We start from the raw sequence: 24,391 nt of genomic DNA, 5'->3' as shown, positions 1-24,391 counted from the left end.
AGTATTCAATTATTTTTGCTATTTGGTCGGGTAAATGTCAGATTTGCGACATTTTCTGATATGATATTCAGATTCTACGTTGATAATAATGCTTATAGAACCCTCTTGCTATTGTGTCAAAATTGCGAAACCGATAGCAAAAATATCTCGCAATATCAAAATTGAGATATTGAGTGAATTATGCATTATAGAGATTAAAAATCTGATTTGTGAAAACATCTCATCAGTTTCTAGCTAATTCAAAAATCTTTACTATCTTATTCGATTAAAATGAAAAGGGAATAGTTTCATTATGCTTTAAATGACAGCCTTATAATATAATCATAGTTTTCGCTCAATATGCAGCATTTTTTTTTTCGAAATCTATGGTCAATATCCTAAATACTGATTGCTTTGCATTCATATCTCTTACATTTTCTATACCCACATCACTATTCATTGCTATTCCTATCTTTTTCATTTTTGTTTGTTTCTCATAATTTCTCAAAAAACATGATAACTTGATATTTGTAAATACCATACTTTATAACGTAAATAAGAACATGACTTATTAAGAAAAGCAGTAATGAAAAGAAAATCTGAAATTCATAAAAATTACAAGTTTCTGATGACAATTAGCTTAATTAAACCAGGTACAAGATTATATAATTGTATTTTCTATCCAATTATCCATATAATATCTTATCCAGAAAAAATAACTTGATAGTAGTAGGATATGATGGGTTTTGTGACTTTTTTTGTTACATCTATATATAGACGATGCATTAAAATATATTTATTTATAAACCATTAAAAAAATTAAAGTTATTTTTAAAATAATTTATTTTTTTATTCTTACATAAATGACCCAACAAGTAAAACCAGATAAAATAGATTATCGAATTTTAGAGGATGGTGTTCCTGTTTATATTCAAAGATTTAAAGGGAAGCAATATTATAGAATTGTTAATCCTGAATACATAAAACATTTATTTAAAAAGGAAGACTGTGAATTATTAAACGTTAATGAATATGAAAATACTAAATCAAAACTGAGATATAAATATATTGGAAGTGATGAAAGGTGTAAAGATAAAGATAAAGTTTATTCAGTTTCATATAATAACTGGCACACGTTAGGGATAAGAAAACATTTAGGAGATTATGGGAAATGTTCTGAATTCTTTAAATCTAGTATATACGAGAGTGTAAAAGAAATTAGAAATAATTATTTTCATGAATAAAAAATAAACTTTAAAAATTCATGTCTTACGAAAAATTCAAACTTAGTTATGTTTATTATTTTATTTTTTTATTTTGTATGAAATGAGCGTCAAAACTAACAACGTTAAAAAATTAGGATTCACAAACGAGGAAATAAAGGATATATTAGAGGAGGTGGGTTATGAATTTGATAAATATTATTTAAGAAATTGTAAAAAATTCGCGGAGTTATTAAATGATTTAGATTATGATGGAAAAATGAATAAAGATGATGTTATAAATTTCTTATATCCCACATCTGAAGAAGAAAAACCTAAAGAACCTGATGTTTTCCCTGAATATTATGAAGAACGGATTAAAGATGATGAATACAATGAAATTGAAAGACTGAAAAAAATAAGAGATGAAATAGATGAAAAAATTAAGGGATTAAGAGAAGTTGAAAAATATAATGAAAATGAAGTAGAGGGTTTAATGAATATCCCAGCTTCAGAATCAGAAGTTCAGAAATCTCATGAAGAAAGATATAAAAATTATGTCTCAGAATCAACACAAAATTTATTAGATGGTGAAATAGACGAAACACTTTCAGAAGAAGGTACTAAATTTATTCGTAAACATAAGTTACAATTTATTGATAATGAAGAATACCCCTGTATCTTACTTTCACCACCTTTAGATTCCGAAAAATTCAAAAAAGCTCTTAAAAACGTGACATATGCAACTAATACGATTAAGAAAGAAGATCATGATATTTACACAAATTATTATTTAAATAAATGCACAGGTGTTGATAAAGTTTTTGATTTATTAGATAAAATATCAAAAGAAACCATTGGAACCTATAAAATTTTGTGTGATTGTGGTTTCATTATTGAAGATACCAATAATGTTTCATATGAAAGTAACAGCACCGAAGGAAGACGAAGTGGAAAGGTCTATACCATTCGTTATTAAGAATATAAAAGATATGAAAACGTATAAGCATTATATTTATTCATTTATTTCAGAAAAAATGGAAGCAACCCATAAAACATCTTCTCATCATTTTATAGCTATTCATACTTTCCTTTTCAAAGTTGTGAAATTAAATAAGACAGGAATTAGATTTAATGTATCAGGGTACGCATTCTTGAGTAAATTAAAATGTATTCGTCACGTCGCAGATGATAAAAATTTATGTGTTCTTAATTCATTTTATGGGCTTTAAAAAATAAACTTTATTTTTATTTATTTTTTAATTTTTTATTCTTACATAAATGAACAAAAACGGAACAGCTAAAATGAATGATAATCAAATTAGAGCAGAAGGTAGAAGGTTATTTAAACGCTTCTATAACATTCCTGATGGTGCTAATCCTAAAACTCGTAGAAGCTATTTAAATGAAGCAATAGATGCATATGAAGGGTTTGACATTTCATCAGAAAGTGAGAGATTAGCGAGAATGTTAAATGTTAATATTGATTTCTATTATTTTGATCCTCAACCAGAAGACGTGGACATAAATAAGGTAGACTTTCCATTAGTGGAATCAATAATGATAGATCCAGAATTTGAAACAGTAAATATTTTATTAACACAGAGTCCATGTGGAAAACTTCACGCTGACAGAATAACAGACGTTGAAGCACTCACCGGCTATAGAGTTTGTCCATTTGTAAAGAAGAAGTTTATTCTATCCGTGATGATCCAGAAAGGAAAAACCAAAGAAGATTTTTAAAGCATTGTGAGAAATGTAAAGAAAATAATGGAAGATTAATTCAAGACGTTCAGTTTGCAAAAGACCAGCAACCATATGCACCACATATTACGAAACAGAAGATATATCAGTGGTTATTAGCTCACAATTTGCAGAAATATTATAAACCGACAAGATATTATATTACTTTTGACTTTGAAACATTAGAGACTAAAGAAAATTACAACTTTCTGAGTGTGCAACTTTGAATGCTTACTTAAAACCATTCATGGTATCATCAACGGTTAAATTAAACGATAAAACATATACGAGGAAATTTTTGCTTAACTTCGAGTGATTCTTTTATTTCTGATTGGATTGAGTTTTTATTTTCAACCTGTTCTTTTAGTTGTTGAATCAAATATGAGTCAATACAATGAATTATTGAAGTCGCAAACGGGGGACTTTGTCTCATACATTAAATGAAAAACAGAAGGAAGCATTTAAAGAACTTCTAGATGAGGAATTCAATAAAGTGAATATCATAGGTTTTAATTCGGGAAAGTTTGATTTAAATTTAATTCTTCGTGATTTAAACACTGCAAAATGGAAAATAAAATCAATGCTGGGTTCATCTTCACAATTTAAGCAAATCATTGTAAAGAAAAAAATTCATATGAATTGAGATTTATTGACATCAGAAATTATATAGCGGGTGGGACATTAGACCAATTCACTCAAGATTTCGGAAACAATAAATCACGTGTTAAATCCTTTTTCCCTTATCAATTCATCACATGGGAAAATTACGAAGAAGAAATTATATAAAGAGGAACCATTCACGAAGATTCATTTTATTCAGCATTAACTCAAGAAACTATATCAGATAGTGATTATCAAATATATCTCAATGATGCTAAAAATTTTAAGAATAGATTAGAATATTTTATTCATTATTGCAATAAAGATGTTGAAATTATGATTGACCCAATCGATAAAATTATTGAAGAAACATTTGTTTATAAAATTGACACGCTTCATAATCTTTCTTTATCATTGAATGCTTCAATGATTCGTTACGCTTTAGCATATAAAGACTTTAATCCTAATGAAAAATATCCCGAGGAAGAGATAGAATCAAGTTTTGAATTAACGAAAAAGTATTGGAAATATAAAATTGAATCATATAAGAAACAAGATGAAAAAGCAGAAAGGGATACTAAAATAATGTTTCAATGGATGATTTTCAATACTATCACGATTTAATCCTTTCATCTAAATGCAAAATGTGTGGTAAAGCGTTTACATATGCAAATAAACCAACATTGGATAGAATCGATAATGAAAACCACATACCAAAGAAAATTGTCAGTTAATGTGTTGTTATTGCAATGTCGTAAAATCAAATAAAGATGAAGATGTTCAACGTTTAAGAATCAATTTAAGAAATTATGCATTAAAAAATAATTTACCAATGACTTTAGATTCAGTTGAAGCTTATCACATTCTCCGTATGGAATTACTGGTGGTTTATCAAATGTTCAACATAGAGTAAATCTTAAAGGAATCACGCACATTAATAAACTTGCATATAATCCAGAAACTAAAACTGTATCAAATGAGGACACCACCAACATTATGACTCATTTCGTTGGTGTTGATTTTAATTCATTATATCCTTCATCATTTTCATCTAATCCTCATGATTTCATTCAATATACTGACCATAAAATGTATATGCCGGGAAGATTGAATGGTGTTATCATTTGTGATACAGCAACAAAGAAAGCAAAAGCACTGGGAATAATTAAGAAAGAAATACTTTATTCGTGGCTGAAGTAAAGGGTCACATTGATGAAAAATACATTAATGATTACATAAACTTTTTACCGATAATAAGAAACTTAGATATTATCACAGATGAAAAAACAATTGGCAGTTTTATGTATAATTACATGAAATCAAACAATCTACCGGTTGACCAGAAACAGAGGAAATTAACTCAGTTAGCATCAACACACAACCAATATCAACCATTTTCTTCTTATTATCTTTGGTATCTAATAGACAGATTTCATTTTATCATTGATGACATTCAATCAATTTTAACATTTACTAAAAACACTTGTTTTAATGAATTTGCGAACAAATTTATGAACGAAAGACAAAAGGCTGAATTAGAAGGAAATAAAGGAAAAAGTTTATTTTGCAAGATTTCACTTAATGGATCATATGGTTATGATGCAATGAATACACAAATTACGCAAAGACTAAAATAATGAATGCACAGAAGGCACGCGTTGCATGTATGTCAAATAAGTTTAAAAACATAAGAGAAATAGGTGAAGATACATATCAAGTGATGCTTAAAGATAGATTTTATAGATGTGATACATGTTTACAAGAGGCATTCTTCACTTTAGATAATGCTAAATACTGGTATTTGGTTTTCATTTATGATTTTATGTATAAATGCTTGAATGTTAATCGTTTTCATTTCATTGAAGGTGATACTGATTCATCTTATTGGGCAATCGCTGGCGACCCAAATCTTCCTAACACTCAAGCATTTCAAGCAATTGTTACCGATAAACAATTTTATGATAAAAACATTTTCAAATTCGCACCATTTGATTTCTTCTGTTTTGATGAGAAATTTAAACCTAAATTAAAGAATAAAGCTGAAGAAAAAGCACATGAGAAGAAGTTATTGGGTTTAGCAATTGAGAAACAAGGTGATAACATGGTTGCTTTATGCCCTAAGTGTTATACATCATTCAACGGTTCAATTGATGGAAGTGATTTTAAAAAGATTGCACAAAAAATGAAAGGTGTTAGTTTACGACAAAATAAACAATTAACACCTAAAAATTATTTGGATATAATAAATGATAAAGTGATATTTGATGGTCAGAATATTAATTTACAACTTAAAAACGGGTCAATGACTCGCTTAACAATCGGTAAGACTGCATTAACAGGAGCACACACTAAGGCTGTATGTTGTGAAAATGGATGTTGTATGCCATTTATTTAATACAATTTAAAATTTTATTTTTAATAAAATGCCACAGAAGAGACAAAAGGAACCGTAAATAATGGTTTTGATACTATGATTCAAAGAGGTGGGCACCCTTAAACATTTATTTTATTTTTATATAAATGGATAACACAGATTTAAAAAATTTAATTGATGATTTAGTACTTAATCAAAATTTTCTTAATTATTATGAATTAAAATCATATCTCCAAAAACATAATAACAATATAACGGGTGATGATATGGATTATTATTATCCATATTATAAAAATGAAATTTTGAAATATCATGATAAAATAATTTCTAAAATTAAAGACAAAATTAAAAATAATGAATATACAAAGGAAAAAACTAAATCACAACTTAGACAATTGAAAGATTTCAAAAATAAAGTATTAACAGAAGAAGATATTGATGAATTATATAAATTATATAATCATGAGCCGCAAAAAACAAAGGAACAAAAACAAAAGGTGCAAAACACCCAGGTCCTTCAGACCATAAATGAAGCACAAGCTTTAATTTATGATTCATTAGTTAAACCATATTCAGCCCGAATTTTAAATGAAGATCAACTTTTGGAATTCATCCTTCAACATAAACTCGAAGCGGGAAAGTATATCAAACCTTTATATACAGCATATTTAAAACAAATGAATAGAATACATCCAGAATTAATGAAGGGGGGAATGAAATCCAAAATCAAAGCAGATAAAATTAAACCACTTGCAACACCAAAACCTCCAACGACAGTACCTCCTCCTCCTTCAGTTAATCCTTCATCATTCACTTTATTATATCCATTTCAAACATTAAAGAAGCAAAAAGATTTTAAAAAGGATTTCAAGATATTAAATAAACCAATTGACCCGAAAATTCAACCGTTAAAGGAAAAATTTAGTCGCCCTTCATTTGCTCCATATCCATATTCATACGAAATCGATCATCTGGAATATTCAAAAGGAAACGTTACTTATTTATTTGCCATTAACATTAACACTAGATATTTATATTGCATTCCAGTGAAAGGGAAAACAGAACAGGAAACAAGAAGAGCTATACAATACTTACTAGATCATGAAAGAGTAGATAATATCATGGGTGATGGTGATAAAGGATTTCAGGCAGCTATGGCTCATTATTTCCCACAAATTAATTTTTTCTTTTCATCCTCTCCATATACGTTTCATAATAAAATAGTTGATGCGGTAATGAGAACTCTTAGAGATGCGTTAGGGTTAACGGTCAGATATACTGGGATGGAAATCATGACTCCATCATACAACAGTTAGTATATTATTACAATAATACATGGCATAGAACTATAAACATGAAACCAGTGGAAATGAAAAATGATATTTCAAAAGAATGGGAATATATTAGAAAGCAAATGGAAAGGTTGAATGATGTTAAACGTGAACAAATTAATTCGGGGCTCATGAATTTTAAACAAGGGGATAAAGTTTTGATTCATCTCGATTATGGAAAAACTGATAAATCAATGACAAAAAGAAGACGAAGATTTGACACAATAGCTGAATTTGTTAGATATATTAACGGCAATACATTAGTTGAAGTTGACAATAAATTAATAGAAATTCCGATTTATTTTATTACTCCATTATATTTAAATAATATTTAATTTTTTTATTTCGTAAGAAATGAGTGACAACAAAGCAGCCAAGAGTCCAGACAATGAATATAAAAAGAAACTAAACAGAATTAAATCAAAAATATGCTATTACAAAAAGAAGCCGCAATGTGGTGGGGCTGAAAACGATAAAGAGAGGAAAGAAATAATCGAAAAATTAGAAACTTACCGTTCAATCCTTAAACTGAGTGAAGCAAAAATAAAAGAATTTAATAGAATAAATAAATTGATTGGAAGAGATGAATTTAATAAAGATGAATTTTTAAACTCAATCCAAATTTAATTTTTATTCCTCTTCCCGAACCCTTCTAGGTTCTTCTTTCCATCATTACTGCATAACCGCATCTTCTCGGTTTTCGTGGTTTGTTGTTTTTAATTCGTTCTTGCATCATTTTTATCATTTCCTCCCTTGTTATGATTCGTGGTAAATTTTGAGCTTGTGGGGTATCCATTTATATAAAAATAAAATTTTGTTATCAGTTATTTCTGCAGTTCATCCATTACTTCATTACCTAATTAATTACAGACATAAAATATATTTAGTTCATTCGGTAAGCCTTGACCCAAAGGTCTGGGCTCAAGCACATTCAATGAACGCGGTACCATGCGAATATAGTCACAAATGGTGGCATGTAATCTTTACCCAAGCCTGTTGGATTTGTTGTGAAAGTGTGTGAATGATTTCCTCCTGGTTCAGTTGGTCGAAAAATCTTTTTTGCTGCATTGTTATAAGATGGAGATAAAACATCATTGCCAGCTTTATATTCTGAGTTGTATAATGGGTGGTCTCTTAATGAGTGGCTATGGTCGCCAGAAAAGTTTGTCGTTCCTGTATGAGTGTGCGGTGGAAGGTTTGCTTCTTTAATTTTCTTCGAACCTCCTGTTTGCTTTGAATATCTAGCACAGTATAAGAATTTATCTACAATCTGCTTCCACGTACCAAAACCTAAAACTGTTGCTGGATTTGTTGATTCATTGACGTATAAATAGAACCAACAGGATATAATGTTTGAAGTATTTCATTTTTCATGCTTGTAATCACATCATTTACTTCCGACTTCTTTGCATAATTTTCATCAACATAAGTTTTATCTGCTTTAAGGTCTAAACATCCTGAAACCCATCCTGTATCAGCTTTAACTTTAAAAGTCTCCGATGTCCATTCATGATACCATTCAACCTTTTCTTTAATTTCATTATCTTTTTCATCAACATAAGTTTTATCTGCTTTAAGGTCTAAACATCCTGAAACCCATCCTGTATCAGCTTTAACTTTAAAAGTCTCCGATGTCCATTCATGATACCATTCAACCTTTTCTTTAATTTCATTATCTTTTTCATCAACATAAACCAAATTTGCCTTCTTATTTAATTCACTATCCACATATTCCTTATCCACCTTCTTCATTATGTCGTTTAGGAAACCTTCTATGAATTCCTCATTTAAATTAAATCTTCCAATCTTCAAAACTTTAGGAAATGCATTTAATGCGTAATATCTCTGTTCTTCTGGTGGAATTGATGTTATATCATCCGTTATTCCTTTAATTTTTGAATTCATAAATAAAATTTCTTTTATATTTGATATCACTGCACCACCTTTGCAAACGAATTCGAAATGGTCATTTTTCAATACTATCTCCAAATCTCCATATTTCAACCTTTGCGTTTGTTCTGCCGTCTTTGAATTATATGCATATATGGCGTATGTAATGGTCTGAAGGACCTGGGCGCTTTGCGCCTTAAGTTGCTGTTGTTTAATCATTTATTATGATTTAAAAATAAATATTTAATCCGTTATCTCATCAGCTATTTTCTCTATTTGAAATTGCCATAATATTTCATTCATAAATTCTAAATCACAATCAAATAGGTCAGTTATTCTAAATTTAATATTTGATAAATCTTTTGAATGAAGAATAAATGAATTCCCGGATAATTGAAACGGATATGATAAAGAAAATGTGTTTAAGTTGATGGATAAAATGTTTTGTATTGATGGGTAAGAGTTTGGTCTAATGTTTGATGTGAAAATCTCATTGGGGTATTAACTTTATCACATTTGATTAAAATGAAATTGGAACCAGTGTCAGAATACAAAACATCCCCAACATCTTTTTCAAAATTTAATATCCCCAACAATGAACGAAGATGAGGAGTACAAAATTTAATTTTCAGCGGAATTTAATAAGGTTATTTATTTCATCAAGTTCAAAAAGTTTATCGGTTTTGATTTAAAATTTTCTTCATACCATACGATAAATGATTCATTTAAATAACTTAAAATCATGTTAATATCCCATTTCGCTATCACATTATTTATATACATATCATACGTTTTTTCAAGGTCATCTTTAATAAATGATATATAATCTGAAGGGTCTAAAAGAATGGGATTAAATTTACCACTCACAGAAACGAGAGTAACATTATAAATTCCGCTAACTGTTAAATTTAATTCACAGCTATTATTCGAAATAATATTGATAATTGACATTTTTATTACGATTAAAAATATGGTAAAGCGTTATTTTCCAGTGATAAATAAAACTAGAATAAGATTACCTCAAGAATTCATAAATTCAACGAATAAGAAATTCATTCATGTTATAAATTTTAGTGTTTTCAGAAAATATGAGTCAGTGTCATATTCATCAACAGGTTATATTTCACTTCATTCAAATTTAGTTCAATCAAACCCATATAATGACCATTTCATAAGATTTTCAGATGGTATTAAAAATGTAATTGATAGATTAAAATATGAACAGATTGACAATATCGAATTTTTGGAATTTTGGTTTAAATATCCCGATGGAAAAAAGATTGAAGTTAAAGATAAAGCTGATACTATAACAAAAACAATTACAATGACCGATCCGGATAGTGGGGAACAAAAAGAAATAAAACAAACGATAGAAAACTGGTGAAAGGTCAATTATTATTGATTATGATTCAAAGGATTATTATTCGATAATGTTAATGCTTGAATATTAAATAGCCTTAACAAAGAATTTTTCAAGTGATATTTTATATTCATCAACTATTTTATTATAAATATCATTATATGTTAAATGAAGTTCAGTTGTTGTTCCGTTCTTTGATATCTTAATTGTGCTAATATCCTTTATAGGATTTATTTTTGCAACTGTTCCGCAGCATGAAACCTCATCATCTATGAAAAATTGAATCTTAACGTCTGAATCTTGAACATCACAAAGAATGGCGATAATGTGAATTAATGATTCATAAGGTAAAATAATTAAACCGGATTGGTCAATTAAATTTATTATTGAATCATAATTATTAATTATTATATCACGGTAAATTTTCATTAATTCAGAATTAATGTCTATTTTATATGGGTTCTCGATGTTTGATGAAAGAGGTGGGGGTATGTTGGATAAGTGGGAATTTCAACAGGTTCTTTACCGGGTTCAGATAAAATGATTGGGTCTCCATTCTCATTTTTCTTCATTCTCCTCATTCTTCGGTAAGTCACGAGTTAATAAATTTGGTTGAGTTGCTGACCTTGTTAATTCAGGGCTAACATTAACTTTAACATTTTGAATAATTCGTGATTTATCATCATTTACGTTATAACCAACCGTAATCTCTGCTTTTGCGTTTGTGTTCTTTTGACTAGTGAAACGTCTTCTCATTTATAATTGAATAAAAAAATATATTTAAACTTTTATTTTGCTGGAACTTTTGAATCTATTATTCCCTGTATTTGTTCATGAAGTTGATTTTTAGCTGGTTCATTGTAATTAATAGACCTAATATATTCATTAATTGCATTCTTATAATCATCTGATTTCTCAAATTTTTTTTATCTGATTCCTTAACTAAATCATAAGTTAAACCTCGTTGCTGATATAATGGTTTCTTAATTAAATCTTTGAATGCTTGAGATAAAGCACCTGATGCAATTCTTGCTACTATAATTGGTTGGAATTGATGTTTAAGTTCATCTTTAACATTTGCGAAAACTGGATCGAATAAAGCAACTTTAAAGAATTTCTTAGCTGAAATTTCAGGTCTAATATTTGCATATTGACCATCAAACTGGTTAGAATATCGTGGTAATCCATCCGGTCCCTCTTCAATAGCATTTAATTCTTCATTGAAATAAGAATATGGATTATAACGGTATGAATTAATTGGACCATTTTCACCTTCTCCAATGTATTGTTTAACAGCTTTTCCATTTTCATCAAATTGCATAGGATAACGTTCATTATATGCTTTACGTTTAGGATAATCAGTTATAGTTAATTTGTAACCATTTATGACTTTAATATTACCTTGACCATCAGTAACGAAAACTTCATTTATACCATCAGGTTTTCCATTTGGACCCGTAATGTCTGCTTCGTGTGCTTCTCAATTTGGACCTTGACGTTTGGCATATGCTTGAGCTTCTGGTAATGTTAAAACGTTTCTCATTTGTTTAACATCTTTTTGAAGACCAGCAACAATATGAACTAATTCTTTCATTCCATCAGGAACTTTCATAGTTCTATTATATGCACCTTTTTTGTTTGTTCCTTGTTTTAATGGAACCTGTAGAAGATTTGCCATTTCTGTCATGTTTAATTATAAATAAAAAATAAAAATTAATTATAAAAAGTTAATCAAATTTAACACTTCCTTTATTTAAATCAACTATTATTTTTCCATGTTGACCTAATTGTTGATATTGTGTGTAAAGTTCATTAATGCTCATTGGTAAATTCACTTGATAAAGCATAACGTTCAACTGTTGACGACTAAAACCACTGAAAATGAAAAGTGTTGATAGATTTGATTTAATGTTTGTGCTTAATGCTTTGAAATATTGAACAGCCATAAAGAATGAACACTGAATGTGTCGACATTGAGTTAATAACTGATTAAAATATGATTTCTCATTTGTTATTAGTTTTGATTTCACTGCATCATCTAGAAAAATGAGTGAATGCAAAAATTCTCTATCAAAATTTGAAATAGAAAGTGTTTCAAATAATTCATCCCGTTGTTTATCAATAATTTTATCCTCTAATCCTTGCTTCTTGATTGTATTATATAATTCTTTATACATTAAAAAGTTTTTTAAATAATCTTCTGCTTCTTCTTGTGATAAATAAATAATTGGAATTTTGATTAAATGCTTTAAAGATTCAAATGTATCATCTGAAGGTGAACCTGAACGGTTGATATAAATCAACACATGTGAATAGGGGGAAGTGTTAGCAATAATGATAATTTGTTTTAATATCGTTAATGTTTTACCTTTATTCTGTTTACCAATTGCTGCAGTGATTGAATTTAAGTAACATTCAGAATATGGAATTTTCATTAATTTTTCCTTAGATAGAGCATTTCTATTATCACTCAATGCTTCATTAATCATATCATCTACGTATGTATTATATACTCCCGCTAATTCTTCATAAGGGGTGGATGAATTTAAATCCATTTAATCAAAAATAAATTTATAATTTTAAACATTTCTATTCATCAATATTTCATCATATGAACTTCTATACTGTGGTGGTGTACCTGTTGGATGATATTTCAAACCTTCGTCCGGTGTCCATGTCCAATATGTAGTCCTAGTAAACCAAACCTGAGGAGGATTTGTCACCTTTGAACAGTAAGTGTCATTTTCACCCTGAATGATTGGATAAGCTTTCACTTGTACTGTAACTTGTGGGTTGAAAGTTTCTAATCCATCAAAGAATATACCCGCTCCATCACGTTGAACTGGAATAGTGCATAAGAATGAAGTTTGGTCTTTCCATGTTCTAGCTAATGGCGTGCCATCATCATTCAGTGGTCTAGTTAATGAGTCCTCGTATTCTTCTGTGCATTCATTCACTCCATCTAAATCAGAAGCTTGAAGCATACGTGTAAAGAATATGTCGCCCACTGTGGTCATCGCTTGATCGGGGAAGTTTCTGGAATCTATAGTGACCTGAAGACCTCGAAGCATTGGATTTTCTAAAACCGTTCTTTGCATTGCATTCTTCGGAAATGTTAACACAACATCTGTAACATTATGAAGAGCGTATGAGAAATCTGAGCTAATACCTTCAGGAGTGATGCAACCTCCATTTAGTGAACGAACGTCAATATGTTGAGCTGGAATCATGAATGGATCTTCCTTACTAAATAAACGTGGTATTGCTTTAACTGATTCTTCAATTAAACCGTATCCGGTGTAATGCATTTATCCTCTAAAACTTCCATCTTTGTGCATGAAATAATAACGTCATCAACTGTTGCCTCAGCAGATGTAGCGGCTAAGCTTGTAATTAATTTGGTAGGAAGTCCGATTTGTTGGAATTTGCGATCATATTTATAAACATGATTCATAATCTTTTCATAATTTTCATCAGTTATCTTTTCATAAACGTAATTTTGTAAATCAGCAACTCTTAACGGGTCAACCTGACAAAATACTAAAGTATCCCTGAAAACATAATATTTAAGAATGATATCACCAAATGATTTAGGATAATCATCGAACGCCTGAAATGCTAACAAATCATTTACCGGAATAATCATATCAAAAGTGACATCAACTTCTTCATTTGCTTTCTTGAAAACTTCTGAAGGGTCAATATATTTACCACATACTGAGTTATCATATTTTTGAACATTATTATATAACGAATGAACAAACTTTTTAACTTTCCTTTCTGATTTTGGTTTATATGTTGCAAATGCGAAAGATTCACGGGCGCAATCCATCTGAAGATAACCGGCATCACCTCTTTCGGTTTCTACTTCTAATTGTTTAAAGCTTTGATTTGATGATTTGTAACCAACGAATAAACGCATGCATTTAAAAGCGGCATCACATGTGAAAGCTTTATTTGAAACTAGAGTTGCTTTAACTTTGCGTTTAATATATGTGTCACCTAATTGGTTCACATCATGAGCCGGATTTGTAATTCTTAAATGAGTTTGTTTATCATCAAAATATGGAGCATCAGAGTCATAGCATGAACTTTCAAGTTCTCTATAATATCTTCTACCGTCATTCTTTGCGAATATTTCATTTATCTTTTCGAATGAATGAAACACATTTCCATTAATCGGTTTAGTGTTTGGCACCAAATAGTTAGTCGTCATTTATTAATAAATAAAAAATCAAAATTAAAAGATGAAAATGAATTTTTAATTTTAATGAAATAATCAACTATGGCTGCAGGTATATTTAAGAAACTGTGGGATAAAGTAAAAAGAGGAGCGAGTAAAGTTTGGGAAACATTGAAGAAGGGAGCAAATTGGATATTTAAGAATAAAGAAGCAATTAGTGACGTTGCTGAATCAATAACACCAAAAGCTGCCCCAATAAGAGAAGTTTTAAATAAAGGAGAAAAAGTTTATCAAAGACTACAACCGATACTAAGATAAAAATAATTTTAAAATAATTTATTTTTCCACTATCTACCTCCTATTTTATTAAGTATTCCTTCAGCTATTCCACCAATTGCGTTACCTGCTTGTGCTCCCATCGCCGGATTACCTGCTTTAGTACCTAATACTCCACCTATGATAGTTCCTGCCGTTTTCGCTACTGGTGCCAAAAAGTTTGCAATGGGTTTAATAATCTTTTTATGAACCCAACCCGCAGCTTTCTTAATTCCATTCCATAATTTTTTAAAGAATCCTGCCGCCATTTCTGATTTAATATTAATTAAAAAAATATATTTCATCACTTATATTCTAATTTTTATTTAATGATAAATGAAACCGATTTTAAAAATAAATGAAACAGAGGAGGAAGAAATAAATGAAAGTGAAAATGTTCAACAAAAAATAAACGTTGTTAAACCAATTACTGAAATAAAAATTTTTTCATCTGTTGAAGAATTTAATGACTATTATGCTAATAATAAAAAATTATTTGAAGAATTGACAACATGTAAATTGAATAAAATGTTTAAAGTTGATGGATTCAAAATTTCAAAAATAAAGGGGGTGGTTAGTTTGAAATCTATTCCTCAATCAAGAATCACCTCATTAATGAAAATTGATGATTTAACAAAAAGAATAGAAAAGATTGAAGAAAGAATGAATCAAATAATTGATTTCATAAATTCAAATAATCATTAGTTTCTTAAAGTTCAATGTTGAACTCATCAAATTCTTCTTCATCATTACCATTACCATTACCATTACCTTTAGCGAGTTTATTTACTCTTTCAACTCTATCTTTTGATAGTCTTGCGTTTAATTTTTTCTGAAGTTTTTCGTTACCAAGTTCTAAAATTTTACATGGATGATATTTAAACCCGTTAAATTCTTTTTCCTCAGTTTTAATCATTAATCTACAAAGAACTTTAGTGAGGTGGTTTTGTTGTTTAAACCATTTATCCTTAATATTTGTTATAAATTCAATATCCGGAATTAATTCCCAAATTTTGAATTTTCGATTAATTTACCATCAAATGCAAAAGCAATAGGTTTAATATTAAACTTACCTTTATAAAATAAACTTTGTATGTAATCATCAAAATAAACGTCTACTTGTTTAACCTGGGTGAGAATTGGTGAAAGTTTATTCATTAATTGATTTACAGTCACGAATTTTGATTCACTCATTTCATACAAAAAAAAAATAAATTATTCAAAAATGTAAGACATGAATTTTTAAAGTTTATTTTTTATTCATGAAAATAATTATTTCTAATTTCTTTTACTCGTTTATGAGGTCTTTGATTATGACTCCATTGATTCCATTCAGGATTTAAACAATGTTTAATTAATCGCGGAATATCTGACATCATCTATATATAGCTTCTTTTATAAAAGATAAAAAAATAAATTATTTTAAAAATAACTTTAATTTTTTTAATGGTTTATAAATAAATATATTTTAATGCATCGTCTATATATAGATGTAACAAAAAAAGTCACAAAACCCATCATATCCTACTACTCTTGATCAATACCAAATGATTTTTTAACTAGTAAATAAAGTATTTTCTTTACACACACATTGTATATCATAGTTTTTTTTTGGTTTCGCAAAACATCCAAAAACAAATATGCTATAAAAGTGACAATTTTAGCAAAACGAAACCCTTACTTGTGTAATAAACAGAAATTCATCAAAAGTGACAGCTCTCAATTTTTTGACATTTGTAAAATCTAAATTGAATGAGAAAAATGAAATAATACTAAGCATAATACAATATTCTAGATTTAATTATAATTAGGAAAAAGTTAGTTTTGGGAGTACTTTTCATAGGCATATAGAATGAAATCTTCTGAAAAATAATATCACATAAACTCATATTATTTTCTAATATATAACTATTTTATATAAAAATCAAATTCAATGATCTTAAAAGCGAAGGATAAACCTCAAAATTTACGAATATAATGAGTGGGAATATAATGCTTATCTATCATAAAACCATATGAAATATCAATTTTTGCTTTACGCCTAATTTTTGACGACAATTAGCAAAAAATGTTAAATGTTAACACTCAGTCCATTTGAATATGAAAAATAAAATTGACTTTGATTAAATGTTTTTATTTATCATGCAATTCTTCTTGCGACCAAAGATTTGAATAAAATTTCAAAAAATAAGATAGCTTAAAAAATAATATACGGTAGTGTTTACTAATAGATGAATAGTATATAAATTCTATTAAAATGGATTTGATCCAAAAAAATATAAAACCAAAAATAATTGTTATAATTTAAGGGTGCCCTATAACGATAATGTAAACATCACAAAATTAACCTTATTAGAACTCGAATGAATGGATTATCCAGATTCTAGTTCTCAATATAATAGCCTTAAAAGTGCTTTTCTGAGGGTGGTCTATCGTCTATAGGGCACCCTTAAATGAAGAAGTAATTTAAAACGATTTTATTTATGATCAAATTTTATATATTTTTTTGGATCAAATCCATTTTAATAGAATTTATATACTATTCATCTATTAGTAAACACTACCGTATATTATTTTTTAAGCTATCTTATTTTTTGAAATTTTATTCAAATCTTTGGTCGCAAGAAGAATTGCATGATAAATAAAAACATTTAATCAAAGTCAATTTTATTTTTCATATTCAAATGGACTGAGTGTTAACATTTAACATTTTTTGCTAATTGTCGTCAAAAATTAGGCGTAAAGCAAAAATTGATATTTCATATGGTTTTATGATAGATAAGCATTATATTCCCACTCATTATATTCGTAAATTTTGAGGTTTATCCTTCGCTTTTAAGATCATTGAATTTGATTTTTATATAAATGTTACATATTAAGTTCTGTCAAAATGTAAGCTATTGAATTTTTTGAGAGGGAAATAATCGTCGAGGAAGTAAAAAGTGACGCTTTAGGAAATATTATTAGAAATATGAGAATAAATATATTTGGAAAAAATATGTTTTTTCAAAAATTGAAATGTTCATAGAATATTTTGAAATATGTAGGGAATTGAATTCGGTAATATATGATAAACAGGATTTTTAAATTTCAAGGAAAAATAGCTTTTGTGAATACTTTTGAGAACTCTTCTCAAAGATCATGATTCAAATATATTAAAGAGCCAAAATATTAGAGATGAGTTCATAATCAAAATTTTACATTTTAATTATTTAGAAAAACGTATTAACCTCAATAAAAAATATCTCAAAGATTAATAGTTAATTTAGGGTTTCCTAGCTATCTAGAGGGAATTGTTCCTTATGATGTATATATTTATAATGTATGCATCATAAGGAACAATTCCCTCGCTGAAGTGAGAAAACTTGTTCGCAATTGTTTATCATTTCGAACAAGTTTTCTCGTTTTTAATAACAAACTAAAGGCTATGAGGCACTGATTATATATTAGTGCCTCATAGCCTTTAGTTCCCAGTAGATAGCTGGGAAACTTTCTCCAAATGATAAGTTATTTAGAGAAAGTTTCCCAGCTATCTAGAGGGAATTGTTCCTTATGATGTATATATTTATAATGTATGCATCATAAGGAACAATTCCCTCGCTGAAGTGAGAAAACTTGTTCGCAATTTTCATTGCGAACAAGTTTTCTCACTTTTAGTAAACTAAAGGCTATGAGGCACTGATTATATATTAGTGCCTCATAGCCTTTAGTTCCCTGTAGAAAAGATCGAAATTTTATTGTGATTTTAACTGATCTATATTTCGCTTGCGTTATTTGAATCTTTTCTTTTGCATATGTCATTCCTTTCACTTTTCGAATTTCATTTGCCTGCATGCTCTCTCGTTTTGGTTGAAAATCAACTCAATCTTAAAATGAACTTCTTCATTCTTTACAATAAATTCAATTTTTTTCGAGATATATCTTTATCTACCCCTATGTGAGCTGCATATTCTTTCTCGCTAAATTCTTTTGATTCTTTAGAGCTAAAAATCAAGTTTAATAAAAATAATGTTTATTCATAATTTTGAAAACCAAATTCAAATTTGAATGAGAATTTTTGAAAAAATATAGAATATTTCAATAGTTTGGAATCTCTTCAACTTCCCACTGCTTATTAACACATTTTTTCCAGAGCGGTTTATCATCCTTGGTCCATTTCTTAAATTTGTTGTAAACCTCTCTTGGAGTGTATGGTCGAACTCCAATTTTTGGATGAGCGCCATGTGGCATGTCATTGTATTTTTGCCTGAATTCTTCCAATTCCTGATTGATGCTCTCAAATTCTGAAGACTTTGGAGCATTTTTGTCCAGTGATAGCCAGAGGCGTTCAATTTTGCCATTTTGACGTGGCATGTATGGAGCTGATTTTCTGATTTGAATGTCATAAGTACTCAAAAATTTTGTGAACTCTCCCTCATTTTCTTTACCGTTATCTGACCAGAAACAGAAAGGTGCTCCATATTTTTGAACTGTTGCAATTGCCACTTTTGAAGTTTCTGTTGAACTTTTGTTACAAAGCAATTTCAATGCTAACAAATAACGACTTTTGTCATCAATTATTCCATAAACCGGTAAAGTTTCTGGTTCTTTCAAAAAATGAATATCCACATGCCAGATTGTATTTGGAAGAATTGCTTCATAATCCACATAATATGCTTTTGGATTACTTTTATCTTTTTCTTTGTAAATTCCCAGAAATTTTGCTGCCTTAATAACTGCATTGTAACTGATTTGAAATTGTTTTGGATTCATATTGAGAGTCCAATACAATTTTTGAACCCCACATTTGTAATTTTCATAAGAATTCTGAACCTTCAAAATTAATTCTGGAGTTAATTCCTCTTGTGGAGGACCACTTTTAATTTTTGGTGTACCACCGATTTCTTTGAATGCTTTTTTGAGAGTATTTCTTGAAATTTGTTTGAAAATTGTAACATAGTTAGTATACAAGTCTTGGGTATGGTGGCACTGCGTTCCACCTTACCCAGTACTTGTGAATTTGACACTTTACAAAACCGTTAACGTATATTTTACAACATGAACGCAAAAACTAACTTAACCTTAAATATTTACAAAGCCGCCAACAATTTCACCTCACTATCGTTCTCACTAACAACTTCACTAATGTTCTCATAAATTTTCCTCAATATCTTCATCATCAGTGTTAACCCTATTGTAGTCATACTTGAAGCCATAAACTTTCTCTAACTTCTTAACGTACAATTTACATAACTTACCTTCGTCATCGTATGGTTTAATGATATAACTATTTCTATCTTTATACACAGTCAATGAAAAGTCAACTGGTCTCGGATGTATTTGAAAGAACATGTTATGCTCAGGAAGGAAGAATAAATGTTTAAATATATGTTTGTTATATGTTTTGATTTGTATGAGTTGCTTTTGTTCTGTCATTACATCCAAATAAAATAAAAATAATTTTAAAAAATAAAATAAAAAATAAATGATATCACCACCCTCACACGTATGAAAACATAGCACAAAAATAAATTTAGGTGAAGTGGTGAGATCTCACCTCTTTTTTCACCTGTTTTTTCACCCTGTTGAATTCATTGCTTTATAACTCTCTTCCTTTCTCCAACTCTTCTAACTTCTTCTTAAGTTCAGCAATGTTGTCCTCATGAAGTTTAATCTTTCTCAAAATTCCTTCTTTATCTAATGGTTGCTTTATCTTTCTAAACTGAACTCTACCATCCTTCATAGTATGAATGTAAAAACCTTCTGGAATAATTCCTGATTTAATGTATTCTACCAAAAACTTTTGTTTCATTGCTTCAGTGACTTTAGTCGTCATTTCAATCAAATAAAAATTTTAATATTAAATAAAAATAACGTTATTTTTTCAGTAAGGAAACGCAGGAGTTTTACGATTTATTTGTGGTGTAGGTTCTGGTTTAAATGTTGGAGTCGGTTTTGGAGTTGACTTTTGAACAGGAGTTTGTAATTCCATAGGTTCAGGAGTCATTGAAGGTGTTGTTTGTGAAGGCGTTGGTTTTGGCGATGGTGTCGGAGTTTGTTTAACTTCAGCTACTTCAGTATTATTTACAACATTTGCTTTATTTCTTTTCAACATCATTACTGCTCCTGCTGTAGCTAGCAAACCTAGTGGGAGACCATATTTTATATAAGGACTTGACCAAATGCTATTTTTGACAGGAGCTGGTGGAACACCTAACCTTGGTGAGACTGCTCTTTGCCATTGTGCAGCTCGTAAGAAATATTCAATAGGTGCTCCATAATCGTTTGGTAAAGTTTGTTTCATAGATGGTGAAGGTTCACGAGAGCTTGATGAAGAACTCATTTATAAGCTTTAAAAAAAACGTTCATCCTTTATTCCTCACTGTCGTCCGTAGCTAAGTTATAGTCATCTAATCTTATTATTGGGATTCCATTAGCACGCACCTGAATGGCAAAGCAACAATCCCTCATAAATCCAATAAGTGGCTTTGGTACGTTTTCAGTTGCTAGTTCAATAGGTCCTTTAACAGACAATTTGTATGTTATTGGAGCAGTAGATGTTTGACCTTGCTGGAAGCAAAAGTCCACTTCTGTTGGAAAACCACATAAGAAATGTGTGTTGTCATAGCTATCCCATTTATGTTCCACACTACCATCATCCACCAATGACCTCATAACATCTTCATTAAATCCAATCATATCATTGTTTGTATTGCAAGCGTTCGCAACCATTTCATAAAATACAGGTCCATATGATTTTTCAGGTTCTGCAGGCATATTTCCATAAGCTCCCATGGAAAGCTGAAGATATTTAAACTTAGGGTTCTCAAAATTAACATAATAGTTGTCTTTCTTTCTAAATAGTGCCCAAATACTTTTAACATTAATAGGCGTATAAGCTGCTGTAAATGTTGCACTTGAACTATCTGTATTCTTTGAGAATGAACCGTCCATAGGAATCCAATCCATAACTTTAACAGGAAAACATAAAGCCTCGTTTGTATAATGTTCTACAAGTTCTGTATAAATGTTAGGGTCTAAAGAGAATGACTTTGGATGAATGAAACATTCATTAAAATCCATCTTTGTTCGAAATAGTTGCTGGGTTACAGTTGTAATAGTAACTGTTCCACTAGCTTCTATTGCCTTCGTTATCATAGTGAATGGTTCATTCCATGGAACAAATTTATTTGTCGGTGGATTTGAATCTGAAGCAAATGCAACTTTAAGAGTTGGATTGAAAGCAATGATATCATTTACAGATATAGATGTGCATTGTAATGCGTCGCTACTGAACTTTACTTTAAGCTGAATGTTACCAGCAAATGCAGGAATAAATCTTATAGCTTCTAATGGTAAAAACTTTCTAACAGGAATTCTTAAACGAAGCTTAAAATCAAATGATTTTCCTGCTGTAATTGGACCACTAACAATTTGTCCTGTTCTGCATGTTCCCGAACGACTCCATACATCTTCATGTCGAGTCTTTGAGAAAACATCTACTTTCTTTATTTGTTCGGTAGTTTGTGAGTTTGAAGTTATATATGCTTCTTCTCTGCGTTGTCTTGAGAATATACGATACGACCATTTGCAAGGATTTGATATCCAGCAACTGCATAGAAAGCGTCATCGAAACCAATCCAAAATCCTGGTGGTTTGTTTTATTGGAACCTGAACCAATTTCTTTATCTGCAATAAATTGACCTTCCATTTTATACGTAATGAATGTATTGTAAAGGTCCAACATATTTTCACCAGGAGGTGAGAGATTGAATGTTACCCATGTGTTATCTTTAGCAGTTCCAGGTTGTGATGGAATCTTTGCGTCAGAATATTTTCTATTAGTGTCACCAATTTGAACTGCATTGTCTATGATATCGAAATATGAGCGAATCTGATGAATATGCTCTGCTGGAGTAAATTCGTTTAACTGTTCGTTCTGCATGTATTTACTTCGGATAAAAATATCTATTTACTTCATTATTCTCACTCTTCTTCTTGGCATTCGTGGTGGAAGTTGTTTCTTGACATTTTCAATGAACTGTACATTCTCTTTTGTCTCAACTTCTTTCACTGGTGGGTCAGGTTCTTTGACTCGGTTTGCTTTTCAATGAAATTCACGAACTTTGCAATAAGCTCTTGGTTCGTTATTGAAAGAACATCTGGCTTCTTTTCTTCTTGTTCTATTGACTTTTCAGTTTGAATAGAAGGTTTTATATGGGCTTCACCCTCGGTGCCATGCACCTTAATGTTGTCGCTCTCTGCATTCGCTAATGGAACCTTTCTTTTTCTTACGTATATTTTACCATCTTTACTCTGACTTACATAATAGAAAGGATGTTGTATTCCTCTTGCGTCATTTAATATAATAGACTCTCGCTCTGATTTTGACAAGCTCATTTTACATCGGTTAAAGTTTTAATTTTGTTTTTTTATCTGCAGTCAAATGACTCAGACAAGTCATATGGACAAGACCCAAGGGGTCATAGATGTTGAAGCATTGAAGAAAGAAATTCGCGAGCAAATTTTATCCGAACTGAAGGAACAAAAACAAGAACAAAAGCCAGAGAGACCAAAGAGAAAACTTAGTGAAAAACAACTAGCTGCATTAGCTGCTGGAAGACAGAAGAACCCACGTTTGCTGGCGAAGAAAGCTAGAGAAGAAGCTGAAGCAAAAGCTAAAGAAGCTGAAGCAAAGAAAGAGTAAATGGTTTATTTTTATCCGAATTAAATGTATAGACAAATACCTTTATCTGTTGCGTTCAGTAGTGAAAACCCTGACGTCAAAATAAAGGGGAACAGAGTAACGTTTAAGTTTCCAACAGACTGGATTGTGAACATAAATGAAGAGAAGTACATTGGCATAACATCTATGTATATAACACGTGCATTTAGGAAAGTTGACTTTATACTTCAAGTCGAGATAGAAAATGACGAACAGTCTTTAAGTGTCCAAAACATTCACATATACAAATACTTTAAAGACGATACAACATTGTTGCAATGTATGATTTCATTTAATGAAATGTTCGAGAAAAAGTTTAACATTGAAGTACAAACTTTACAGCCTTTACGTGAGTTTCTTGCACAACTGAAAGAAGAAGGTAGTCAGCCACAACTTATAGACTTTCATTATGAATTTAATGAAAATGAAGATGGAACACATGACTGTCAGTTTGTTATATATTCACCATTCAATGAAGTAGCTAAAGAGAAAGAAAATCCATTACGTATAAGATTTCAAATCTCTGAACCAAGTGATGATTTCAAGAATGTTTTCAATTATGATGCAATGCTTCCGAGGAAAAATGAATTTTCAAAGATTGTAACACCTGGCATTTGGGATAGAAAGCAAGCTATTCTTTTCTCTAATATAGCCAAAGGCGTTGAAAATGAGTTCATTGGTCATACAAGAACTTCACCACTTCCTAACCC

The 24,391-nt window shown here is 29.8% G+C and overlaps 10 protein-coding genes and 1 pseudogene across 11 annotated transcripts, besides 12 other annotated features; 4 read left to right on the top strand and 7 right to left on the bottom strand.

Annotated features, from left to right (window-relative positions):
* Positions 1-1,132: 1,132 nt before the first annotated feature.
* Positions 1,133-13,631: a mobile genetic element.
* On the top strand, positions 5,347-5,919 carry TVAGG3_0318680 (DNA/RNA polymerase superfamily; the record flags this gene model as incomplete). The annotated part of the gene is made up of 1 exon (XM_051230121.1): positions 5,347-5,919. One exon carries the CDS (start codon positions 5,347-5,349, stop codon positions 5,917-5,919), a length of 573 nt encoding a protein of 190 aa, XP_051099851.1.
* On the bottom strand, positions 8,688-9,338 carry TVAGG3_0318670 (uncharacterized protein; the record flags this gene model as incomplete). Its single annotated transcript, XM_051230120.1, has 1 exon — positions 8,688-9,338. A coding segment is annotated over one exon (651 nt), but the record flags the coding sequence as incomplete, so codon positions are not given.
* TVAGG3_0318660 lies at positions 11,440-12,073 on the bottom strand (annotated as a pseudogene). The gene has a single exon. A coding segment is annotated over exon 1 (634 nt).
* TVAGG3_0318650 (uncharacterized protein) lies at positions 12,809-13,034 on the bottom strand (the record flags this gene model as incomplete). The annotated part of the gene is made up of 1 exon (XM_001579497.2): positions 12,809-13,034. A coding segment is annotated over one exon (226 nt), but the record flags the coding sequence as incomplete, so codon positions are not given.
* A 377-nt stretch (positions 13,632-14,008) lies between the features above and the next one.
* TVAGG3_0318630 (uncharacterized protein) lies at positions 14,009-14,695 on the bottom strand (the record flags this gene model as incomplete). The annotated part of the gene is made up of 1 exon (XM_051230119.1): positions 14,009-14,695. A coding segment is annotated over one exon (687 nt), but the record flags the coding sequence as incomplete, so codon positions are not given.
* A 69-nt stretch (positions 14,696-14,764) lies between these two features.
* On the top strand, positions 14,765-14,980 carry TVAGG3_0318620 (uncharacterized protein; the record flags this gene model as incomplete). The annotated part of the gene is made up of 1 exon (XM_001579496.2): positions 14,765-14,980. One exon carries the CDS (start codon positions 14,765-14,767, stop codon positions 14,978-14,980), a length of 216 nt encoding a protein of 71 aa, XP_001579546.1.
* Positions 14,981-16,663: 1,683 nt separating this feature from the next.
* Positions 16,664-16,700: a mobile genetic element.
* Positions 16,664-16,700: a terminal%2Cinverted (terminal inverted repeat of Banshee-A3 transposon ID:TVAGG3_0318610).
* A 586-nt stretch (positions 16,701-17,286) lies between these two features.
* Positions 17,287-17,426: a mobile genetic element.
* Positions 17,392-17,426: a terminal%2Cinverted (terminal inverted repeat of Kolobok-5_TV transposon ID:TVAGG3_0318600).
* A 417-nt stretch (positions 17,427-17,843) lies between these two features.
* Positions 17,844-17,884: a mobile genetic element.
* Positions 17,844-17,884: a terminal%2Cinverted (terminal inverted repeat of ISTv3 transposon ID:TVAGG3_0318590).
* Positions 17,885-18,247: 363 nt separating this feature from the next.
* Positions 18,248-18,332: a mobile genetic element.
* A 162-nt stretch (positions 18,333-18,494) lies between these two features.
* Positions 18,495-18,582: a mobile genetic element.
* A 549-nt stretch (positions 18,583-19,131) lies between these two features.
* Positions 19,132-19,914: a mobile genetic element.
* Positions 19,915-20,555: a terminal%2Cinverted (terminal inverted repeat of Maverick-1C transposon ID:TVAGG3_0318400).
* Positions 19,915-24,391: part of a mobile genetic element that runs on past the window's edge.
* On the bottom strand, positions 20,556-20,792 carry TVAGG3_0318550 (uncharacterized protein; the record flags this gene model as incomplete). Its single annotated transcript, XM_051230118.1, has 1 exon — positions 20,556-20,792. One exon carries the CDS (start codon positions 20,790-20,792, stop codon positions 20,556-20,558), a length of 237 nt encoding a protein of 78 aa, XP_051099848.1.
* TVAGG3_0318540 (uncharacterized protein) lies at positions 20,841-21,299 on the bottom strand (the record flags this gene model as incomplete). The annotated part of the gene is made up of 1 exon (XM_051230117.1): positions 20,841-21,299. One exon carries the CDS (start codon positions 21,297-21,299, stop codon positions 20,841-20,843), a length of 459 nt encoding a protein of 152 aa, XP_051099847.1.
* On the bottom strand, positions 21,329-21,751 carry TVAGG3_0318530 (uncharacterized protein; the record flags this gene model as incomplete). The annotated part of the gene is made up of 1 exon (XM_051230116.1): positions 21,329-21,751. One exon carries the CDS (start codon positions 21,749-21,751, stop codon positions 21,329-21,331), a length of 423 nt encoding a protein of 140 aa, XP_051099846.1.
* Positions 23,403-23,663, top strand: TVAGG3_0318520 (uncharacterized protein; the record flags this gene model as incomplete). Its single annotated transcript, XM_051230115.1, has 1 exon — positions 23,403-23,663. The coding sequence occupies one exon, from the start codon at positions 23,403-23,405 to the stop codon at positions 23,661-23,663; it is 261 nt and encodes an 86-aa protein (XP_051099845.1).
* On the top strand, positions 23,688-24,270 carry TVAGG3_0318510 (uncharacterized protein; the record flags this gene model as incomplete). The annotated part of the gene is made up of 1 exon (XM_051230114.1): positions 23,688-24,270. A coding segment is annotated over one exon (583 nt), but the record flags the coding sequence as incomplete, so codon positions are not given.

The sequence above is a fragment of the Trichomonas vaginalis genome, chromosome V (genome assembly GCF_026262505.1).
Source record: "Trichomonas vaginalis G3 chromosome V, whole genome shotgun sequence".
Taxonomy (NCBI): Eukaryota; Parabasalia; order Trichomonadida; family Trichomonadidae; genus Trichomonas; species Trichomonas vaginalis.
The sequence above is the reverse complement of the archived record's forward strand: the minus strand, read 5'-3'. Positions and strand labels throughout refer to the sequence as shown.